The sequence below is a fragment of the Microcebus murinus genome, chromosome X (assembly GCF_040939455.1).
Source record: "Microcebus murinus isolate Inina chromosome X, M.murinus_Inina_mat1.0, whole genome shotgun sequence".
NCBI lineage: Eukaryota > Metazoa > Chordata > Mammalia > Primates > Cheirogaleidae > Microcebus > Microcebus murinus.
In genome coordinates, this window is record NC_134136.1 from 52,861,821 (window position 1) to 52,872,430 (window position 10,610).

A 10,610-nucleotide genomic window follows, 5' to 3' on the forward strand; every position below is an offset into this window, starting at 1 on the left:
TTGCCTTTGATTTGCTAGGTATTAGTGGAGAAGTGAGGGAATATAAAGATGACAGTTATATTATCTGCTCTTAAGACATTTAGGACTGAGTTGGAGACACATAGGTGCACAAAAACACATTTTATCACTATATAACAAAAATTATGTAAACTTGGGTAAAACAATACCAAAAACAAAAGCTTACTTTTCTGTATTTCTTAGTTTACATTTGGTACCGTTCAGTGTATTACTTGTTTCGGATTTGCCATTGAACAGCTTGTAGTGTGTAGACACTAAGGCAGCAACTGAGTGCTTAAACATTTAAGGAAAAACATATTTGACATAATATTAATCCAAGGTCACCACAACTTTGCCAGTGTTGAGGAAGGGCCACTCTCCTTTCTCATTTTCAATAATCTCCTATCTGAAGAATCACAACCTGTTTTATTTTTTTATATATATTCTTTTTTATTTCAGATAGACACCAAGGCAGCAACTGAGTACCCAAACATTCAAAGAAAAACAGATTTGACATAATACTAATCCAAGGTCACCACAACCTTGCCAGTTTTGAGGAAGGGCCACTCTCCTTTCTCATTTTTAATAAACTCCTCTCTGGAGAATTACAACCTGTTTTCTTTTTTTAATATTCTTTTTTATTTCAGAATCTAAGTACAGTGGGGCTCAGATAAATACAACCAGTTTTCATAGCAGTCCACAAGTTGTATTTATCTGAGCTGCAATTTACTTTTCTTTAACCTAATCCCATTTATTTTAAATCTCTGCTCATCTTTTTCAGAAAAACTTACTGTGTTCACTATAATTGCATATTATTACATTGAGGGTAATAACGTCACCACTTTTTAACAACATATTTATTCTACTTTAGGTAAGAATCTTTGAAATTCACAAAATAAAATCTTACTAATTTGGACTGTACACGTTGAGAATCTTTTTTCAGAATGAGCTGAATGGGATTTTTCTTTTTTGTAGTGTTTCCTTGTGAATTAACTCTTAAACAGAATTAGAAATCTTAAAATATGCTCAAATATAACATTTGATATTTAAATAGCAACAGCAAAAATATCCAGTCTATAGCCTGGATCAGTGTACATTCTGCCCAGCCCACCATATATTCATTTACACTTAGAATCCCTGCTGTGAATGGTGGCTACAAAACTCTGTGCAAGTTTCTCAAACAACAAACATTCAACTATATACACAAGTCTTGATAGTACTAAGGCAAGAAGTGAAAAATACACATTCTTTTATCTGTTTAAGGGCAAATCATAGAAACTTAAATAAGGCTTTAAAGAGAAAAAGACTGATTAGATTTTCAGATTAAGTCTGAACATTCAATTGAGTACAAATCTATTCCTAAAGTATTCTGACCAATTGGCATTTTGATACAAACACAAAATTCTATGAAGACTTCCTTTCAAAGAGAATTAACTTTTAAAAAGCACTTTAGCGCCAACAACTTACAAACTACGTACACTAAGATCAAAATTTGCAAATGAAATGTTCTCAAAAGTAGGTAATCTAGAACTTGGAATGTATTTTTCCATTTGGAACACTGCTATAAAACTACGATTAGCTCTCCAGAACAGATATACAAACACCCTGTTTATTAGAAAATGTTCTAACAGTACACATCACATAACTGAAATGAAAAATAAAAACAATCCTGTTGTAATACTGGCAATGAGAAAAAAAGAAACTATATGTAACCGAAAGACCATGACCCCATTAAAGAAAGAGAGTATGTGACTTATTCAAAGAGAAAATGCAACTAAAGATTAGCAAAAATTCCTTGTGTGAGAAGGCAAAAAGAAGGTGTTGGGGAGGAGCAGAAGTCTTAAAACCAAGTTTTGATTGACCAGAGGATCTCTCTCTCTGCTTGGAGGGGCACAGGTTGGTTAAGTTAGGTCAATTATACCTAGAAGACAAAAGCCACACAGCATCAAAAGCACGAAAAAAGAGCATCAGGAAGGAAAATTAGACTGAACTGAAAAGTAAATTTGTGCACTTAGAGAACGAGGCAGCCATGCTTAGCTCCAGAGGCCTGCGTAGTTTCCATGGAGGCCTGAAGGGAGAGGCCCCCCAGCCACGAAAAGCTTCATTTCAGGCCAGTTGTAGCAGTGGGTGTAGAGAGCATTGGGGAACTCTTCCACACCACCAAAGTAGTTCACCCACAGGTCATCATGGCTGAGCCAACCTCTGCCACAGATGAGCTTGAGTTTCCTCCCTGCAGACCCTGGAGGGGAGTCCGGGTTGGATGAGGCCCTCTCTTCCAGGAACTTATGCGCGCGTATGTCATAGAAGAGCAGGGAGCCATGGCCTGTGCCCACAGTGACAACGTGCTGATAGAAGCTCAGAGAACGCACTCCCGAGCCGCCCTCACGAGAGCACATGGGCCGGATATTCTGCTGGCCCTGGCGTGGATCCAGGAAGGAGACATGGGACTGGGAGCCCACCGCGTACAGGGCCAACTCATCGCAGTAGTTCAGGCACACATTCTCTCGGCAGTAGGGCAGCCTGAGCGACAGTAACCTGGACAGGGTGCTCCGGGCTTTCCACAGGTGGAAGTAGCCATCCAGGGACACCGCTCCCAGCTCCTGGTTCTTGCCACTGAAGGCCAGCGCTCGCACTTTGCAGTTATTGGGGTTGATGCTGGCCCTGGGGATGGCCTCTACATCCATCGGATGGATGTGGGAGTACACGGGGAGCCCCACATCGTTGTGCTGGGCAATGCTGCCCTGGAACATGTCCGGGTGCAGCCGCCAGAGCGCCACGGTGCCGTCGCGAGAGCCGCTCACGGCCACGGTGTCACTCAGCCAGGCGATGGCGAAGATCCAGTCCTTGTGGCCGTGGCGGTCGCCCAGGCACACGGGGTCCAGGGTGGGCAGCTGGTAGATGGCCAGGCTGTTGGGGTTTTCGCCCCCGGTGGCCAGAAGGGTCTTGGAGGGATTCAGCTCGATGGCATGAATGCCGCAACCCGGCTGGGCCCGGCCTAGCCCTGCCACCCTGTCCCGCAGCAGGGGGATGCGTGTGATGTGGCCCGACTGCACGTCCACCACGAAAAGCGTGTTACACTTGGTGCCGCACACTACCTGCCTGGCGTTCAGCCACTGCGACGCGAACACCTTGTTGAGGGTGCCCAGGGCCAGCTGGCGCTCTGTCAGCAGCTCCGGCAGCCTCCGTGCCGCGTAGCTGCTCAGCTCGCCCTCGAAGCCCGGGAGCCCCGCGCGGTCCCCCGCGCCCACCTCGCGGCCCCTCAGGTAGTGCACCAGGGAGTGACGCGTCTCCAGCCGCTTCTGCTTCTTGGGCAGCAGCGGCCCCTCTCCGTCCCCCGCCGCCCCCGGAGACGACGAGCTCCCGGCGCCAGCTTCGACTGCCGGCGCTTTCCGCTTCCCGATACCTGTTTGCTGCGGGGTCATGGTGGGCGGTGGGTGAGTGGCGGCGGAGGCGCGTGGCACCCGAGTTGGTCCTGGCCGCAGAGAGGATGGCGGTTCCTCTGGGTCAGCTAGGAGCGCAGGGTCTCAAGGGCCAGGAGGCTGAGGCGACGGCGGGCGCAGAGCCTCTCGAGTCCGAGGAGGGGGGGCTGAGGGTTCAGCGAGGAACGCGAGGCCAGAGGAAGCCCAATGCGGGCGGAGAGTGGTGGTGAGGGCGCCACGGACTTAGGCGAGGGCAGGAAGTGCGGCTGGCCGCGCGGCGGGAGAGAAGTCAGTGCGGGGGGAGGAGGACGGTTGGGGGAGGGGGTGAGTGTGAGGGGCGGAGGCAGTGGGAGGATGGGAGGAGCGGGTGTGGGGTGTTTGCTGGGTAGCGCGGGCCAGTCAGGGAGGGGGCGGGGAGGGTAATGGCTCTGTGGGGAGACAGTCACTGAGGGCCTGAGCTCCAGGACCTCCAGTATCTGACACCTGGCATTTTTCCACCCTCAAGACCGCAGCCAAATAGCCTTCTTAAAATCCCTACTTAGAGAAAATGTTAAACTTAAAATATGGTCAAGACTGGGGCTAGATGGAGCCCTGATCATGATCTGTGTGAAGAAACTCACGTGCTCTTGGTGCAATCTGGGAGATAGCTCGCTAAGATTAGACATTGAACTTGGGGCGAGGGATGAAAGAGTTTGGCAGCGGCAGGGAGACATTTACCCTTACATAAAACTTGCAACCCCCTCAGTTTTAGCCCCTCTCTTGGTGTCTTAAATAGTTTCAACCAAACATTTTTTGCCCTCAAATTGAGATCCCTGAGCTACTGCATCTAAATCCCTGAGGGATGCGTTGCAATGCAGATCTCTGGGCCATATGTGCCTCCCATGGTGATGTCTGGGATCCTTTGGTTGGGTGCAGCCTTGAGAACCTGATGGGCTGAGCTGTTGGGCAATGAGGGAGTGTGAGGAGGGTTTTATGGGGAATGCTAGTTTCTTGTGAATCTCAGAGCCCTAAGGAGGTGGAGTGGAAGTGTCCAGGGGAGGGGCACCTCCCTCCACATTCCTGGAAGGGAGGGTTGATGTCCCCATTGTCAGTCCCAGTGATCCAGGTGACTGGGTATAGCCCCTGGAGATTTTGAATGGAGCCCTGAGGGATGAACAGGATTTTCACAAGCAGAGAAAGAGGTAACATACATCAAGAAGCAGGAACCCATATGAATACAATAGTGTGGGGCTTAGCATTTCATAGAATGAGTTTAACAGTCTCAAAAGGTTCATACCCTGCTCTGCTGTTTCAGAGCACTCAATCAGGTGGCAGGCCCAGAGGCATGCTCAGTTGCACAGTGATTTCAGTTACACAATGATACATTGTGTGGAAAAACTGATGGTCATACCAACTATGAACAAACCCCTATATCCTCCACAAAACCTGTTTGCTGAGTGAGTGAATGTGAGTATGAATTTACTCTTCTGACCAGTCAGAAGAGACCATAGGAGCGACTCTGTTGCTGCTTCCCCCACCTCCTTCCCTTTTTGTTAATTTTCTCTCCTCTTCCACCAGGCATTTGTGCAATTTAATCTCAAGTGCACTTATTCCAAGTACAAGCCATAGGTCCTTCTCACCCTCCTGTCCAGCTGCTGCATTCTAGTGCTCCCCAACACTCCTGAACCACAATTCTGACTCCTCCCCATACCATTCATCCCATACAGAAGAGGCTGGATCTACTGGTGTTGGTGAACATACAATTAGGGAAGTCTTCATGGAGGAAGCTACATTTTGTTTCTGCAGGTGTAGGCATGAGTAAATGGACATTTTAGAGAGAGGCAATCATATATAAAAAGGCATGGATAGTGTAAAGAAGTGGTTCATGAATTTTAGTGTACATTAAAATCACAGGGGCAGCTTAATAAATATACATAACCCTTGGCTCTACCCCTAAAGATTCGATGCAGATGATCTGTGACCCATTTGAGAAACACTGGTCTAGGCTTTTCTCACCCAAGTGGGGTGTATGATGTGTTGCAGGTAGAATATTAATATCTTCAGTGTACTTCAGGATTACGCTGAAAATGGGCATTATCCAGGTGAATATTGTAAAAGCCTGGGCAACGAAAAAGGATATTATTGGGTAGAGACCAAAGCAAAAGAATGGCCCAGGCAGGGAAATTGTACCTATTATGTATGTAGAACTTATACTTTACTATTACCTTATACTTTTATTATATTATTATAGTAATGGGAATTGTTGCAGGAACTTTACAAATATTATCTTGTTTAACCCACTATTTTAATAGTGGTGGCTCCCACTATTATAATCCCCATTTTGTAGATGAGGAAATTGAGATTTAGAGAGGTTGATTTTGTCGAAAGTCAATTAATTATTATTAAGTGAACCCAAGTAGTCTGAATCCATATTCCATGTTCTTATCCACTTTTGAGAGTTTGGGGAATTGCCAGGGACTGAGTGAAAGGTTCTGCTAGTGATAGAAATTTGATAAGCTTCACTTCTTTGCTGCACCACAAATGATGGGATATGGCTGCAGGACTTCTGCGGAGGTTGAATACAAATAGTAGAAACACTAAGAGCATGAGGAATTCTGGGATTCAGTCTGTGATCATTGGCAAGGCCTGCTTAAAGGGGCAGTTCTATGGCTCTAGTGGAGCAGCAGCTGGACAGACTAGCAAGGCCCTTGTAAGCTATTCTTATATCATCTTTCATTAGAACAAACAAGGAGGGTATCCATAGCAAAATGAACTAAGGACTGCTGCCATCTTCTTTTTCCTGGGACCGTTTAAGCATCACAAATCTAATGAGATCCCATAGAGAAGGAAAGGAACCCTTGAAATCACTGATATTGGACTTATACCAGTCAGGTATGTGCAGTTTGGACTAAAATGCAATGTGGCTTAGGAAAATAAAGAAATGATCTATATCTTCCTCTCATGTCTCATGAGAGAAGATAATATTTGATATCAATTACCCAGGGCTCACAGGAATAAGGAGTGGGCTTTCTATGCTCTGGGAAATGAGGTACCACAGATAGTAGAGTAGGAACCCCTTACATACAATTACCCTTCCCCAAATCATAATGCAGTGTCCATATGTCTTTAATGGTGAAGGGTGGGTATTATAACTGTCCAAAATACCATGGAGGTATAGGAAGGAATACATCTAGTTCTTCCTAAGATAGAGTAGCCCCATTCGTTCCAGGTCCTCCCTCTTGAAACTAAGTAAGTCCTGACCATAGGACAACTAACAAGTAAAGAAAGTCCCTGAAATGTGGAAAGAAGATGGATGGACTAAGGACCTCAGAATTTGAGGAAAGATAAAGTGGTGAGTTCCCTGGGTTTGCTTACCATAATCTATATATGCCAGATGGAAAATCTGCTGAAGCCTCCAACCCAGAACTGTCAACAGGCGCAGATAATAGAAGCTCAAAGAAAAGCATTTTGCCACTAGGCAAAGGATCTGGAAAAGGGAGGCCTAACTACAAAGAACCTTTTTGGCAATAGCCACTTTACTCCAGCCATACACCAACACAAAAACCACCATACCTCTCTCTGCCGCCATTGTTTCAGTAGGGCCAAGTGGGGAGCTGATCTTCCATTCTCTCCATGACAGAAGCAGGTGTTATATCTTTATTCCTTGCAGAGATAGCAGCAGTGTGGTCCAGCAGTGAACTAAGCCTCCGCTAATGCCTGGCCAACACATAGACTTAATGAGAGGGTCCAAGAAGGGGGCAATTTCTACTATGCTTCACCTATTACTATGCTTCACCCCTTCCCCTTAACCAGTGCAAGTAGGGCTCAGTGAGAAGCTGAGCTTCCACTCTCGTTTAGCATCACTGAAACTGAACAAAGCAGTGGGAGTCAGAGCTAATTAGTACTTCACTCTCCACCAATGGTGTGAACAGGGAACTGAACCTCTACCTTCACCTAATAGTAAAAAGACTGAGCAAGGAGGTGGGAAACAGGACTAGTCCACTTCCCTAAGAAATTGTGATATATATACAACTACAAATTCAAGAAATTAGATGAACATAAATAGCATAAGCCCAAATAAATCCACAGCTATATATATATATATATATATATATATATATATATATATATATATATAATTAAAGTTCTGAAAACTAAAGACAAAAAAAATCTTAACAGAAAACAGAGAAATGGCACATTAACTATAGGGGGAAAACAAATCAAATGACAGCAGATTTTTTATCTGAAACCACAGACAACAGAAGGAAATGCTGAAAGAAAAGATAGGTCAACCACAAATTCTATATCCAGCAACAATATTCAGGAAAATTAAGTCAGATAAAGACATTCTCAGTTCAAGGGAAACTCAAATAATTTGTTGCTATAAAACCTACCCATGAAGGATGACTAAAAGAAGTTCTCCAAACAGAATGGTAATCATACAAGAATGCAGACATTTCACTATGACACTTCTTTTATTTTTATTGTGAAGGTACATCCTCAGACTTTTAAATACACATTTTGGCTTATGATTATCTTTCAAATTTTTATTTGGAACAATTTTTATGAAACCTCGGATAAATCAAAAATTCAAGTTATTTTTGAATATGAGTTCTGTCCTGGAACCAGTGCTCACAGACAGCTTGAAATATCAGTGAAGTGTTTAGGAAGGATGTGGCTAATGAACACATGGTACTTTGATGGTTTGAGAAGTTCCATTCAGGTGATTTTAATCTTGAAAATGAGCCATGTGGGCGACCTGAGACCAAGGTGGATAATGATGAGCTGAAAGCTATAGTGGAAGCAAATCCATCTCAATCTATGCATGAATTAGCAGCAAGGTTTAATGTTACTATGGCAACAATATTGGACCATTTAAACAAATAGGCAAGATAAAGAAGGTGGATAGAAGGGTTGTGCATGAATTAAACGAGCGTCAGAAGAGAAATCATCTTGAAGCTTGTCTTTATTTGCTGTCATGACATAAAAGTGAACCATTTCTACACCGTATTGTTACATTTGATGAAAAATGTATCCTTTTTGACAATTGCAAGTATTTGTCACAATGGTTGAATAAAGATGACATGCCAAAATACAGTCCAAAACTGAATATCCATCCAAAAAGCTAATGGTTTCTGTTTGGTGGTCCAGCATTGGTATAATCTACTACAGCTTCATGAAACCTGGTCAATCGATTTCAGCAGATGTCTAGTGCAACCAGTTGAACAAACTGATGAGGATCCTTGCGATTAAGCCACCAAGATTGGTCAGTAGAGACAAGTCAACCCTCTTGCAAGACAACACTTGACCACATGTCACATAAATACCACTGCTCGAACTGTAGAAACTGAACTTGGAAACTCTGTCATCCACCATATTCACTAGACCTTGCCCCAACTGACTACCACTTCTTCCAGGCTTTGGACCACTTCTTGCAAGGAAAAATATTCACTTCTCAACAAGCTGTGGAAAACGCCTTTTGCGATGTCATTTTCATTTGCTCTCCAGGTTTCTCCATTGCTGACATAAACAAGCTACCATTAAGATGGCAAAACTGTGTCGATAGTTTAGGCACATACTTTAATTAATTTTACTGATTCTTGTTTGAAATATAATAAACTATTCTTTTGATTCAAAATCAGACATTTCATATTTAATGACATTAGATATTTAAAAGTAGAGAAGGTAAAGGGACCTTATGGAATGTAAGGTTTATACACTTCATTCAAGTTGGTAAAAGATTGATAAGAGTATACTGTGTTAAATTACAGTAATATCTAGAGTAACCCTTAAGAATCTTTACCAAGTGATATACTAAAATTATATAATAAAATTCAAATATATGGGGGGGAATGTTCAAATAACACACAGGGAGGTGAGAAAGGTGAAACAGAGGAACAAGAGGGAACAACAGAAAACAAGTAGCAGATTTAAGCCTAAACATATCAAAAATTACTTAAATATAAATGGTCTAAATACACTAATTATAATAAAAGACAGAGAGTTGATTAAATATAATCTAAAAATATGTGCTCTACAGGAGCTCCCCTCAAATATGATATAGATAGGCTGAAAGTAAAAGAATAGAAAACATGTCAAAAATCACAAAAGCAGGAAAGCTATATTAATATCAGATAAAATGGACTTCAACATGATGAAAATTACTACAAAGAGGGTCATTATATAATGCTAGAAGGATTAACCCACAAAGAAGATATAACAATCTTAAATATATATATGCCAAACCAGAGAGGCTTTTGGCAAAAATGATGCAAAAGTTGATAAAATTGAATGGAGAAATAGGCAAGTCAAGACCCCACTCTCAGCAATTGATAGAATTATTAGATAGAAAATCAGCATGGATGTAGAAGAACTTAACGACCCAATCAATCAACTGGACATTTACATATTTACACATTTAATACACTCTGTCCAACAAAAGCGGAGTACACACTTTTTTTTGAATGCACACATAAACATTCACAAAGGTAGACCATATTCTGGACATTAGAACAACCTCAACAAATTTTAAGTTTTTTAGTCATAGTGTATGTTCTTTGACAATAATAGAATCAAGGAAGAAAACAATAACAGAAACATAACAGGAGAATCTCCAAACGCTAAATAACATACATGTAAATAATCCGTAGATCAAAGAGGAAAATTTCAAAGGAAAACAAATAATTCGTAGAATTGATTGAAATTGAAAATATAGCATATCAAAATACATAGCACACAACTTAATCAGTGCTGAAAGGGAAAGTTATAGCATTAAATGCTTACATTAGAAATAAAGAAAGATAACAAATAAGTTCTCATTTCAGGAAACTAAAAAATGAAAACAAAATAAACTCAAGGCAAGCAGGTGGAAGGAATTAATAATGAGATAAGCAGAAATGAATTAAGTTGAAAACATAAAAACGATGGAGATAATCAATGAAACAAAAAGGTGATTCTTCAAAAAAATCAATAATATTGATAAATTCCTATCAAGACTGGCAGAAATGAAAAGAGAAATGATACTACTAATATCAGTGATGAAATAGGAGACATCACTATAGACCCTGAAAATATCAAGATATACAAGGTATCCATATAACAAAAACATTTGTACTCCCTTAATATTTTGAAATAAAAAAGAAATAATAAGGAAATACTATGAGTAAATTTTACCTACATGAATTCAACAACTTGGTAGAAATGGATCGATTCCTC

At 41.8% G+C, this 10,610-nt stretch overlaps 1 protein-coding gene across 1 annotated transcript; it reads right to left on the reverse strand.

The window, feature by feature from the left end:
- Positions 1–1,773: 1,773 nt before the first annotated feature.
- On the reverse strand, positions 1,774–3,422 carry LOC105857817 (DDB1- and CUL4-associated factor 12-like protein 2). The gene has a single exon (XM_012740451.2). It carries the CDS (start codon positions 3,417–3,419, stop codon positions 2,031–2,033), a length of 1,389 nt encoding a protein of 462 aa, XP_012595905.2. The 5' UTR covers positions 3,420–3,422; the 3' UTR covers positions 1,774–2,030.
- Between the last annotated feature and the right edge of the window lie 7,188 nt (positions 3,423–10,610).

Bases quoted from the DNA above. Each gene is read 5' to 3' on its own strand.
- LOC105857817 (XM_012740451.2), bottom strand. From the start codon at position 3,419: ATGACCCCGCAGCAAACAGGTATCGGGAAGCGGAAAGCGCCGGCAGTC.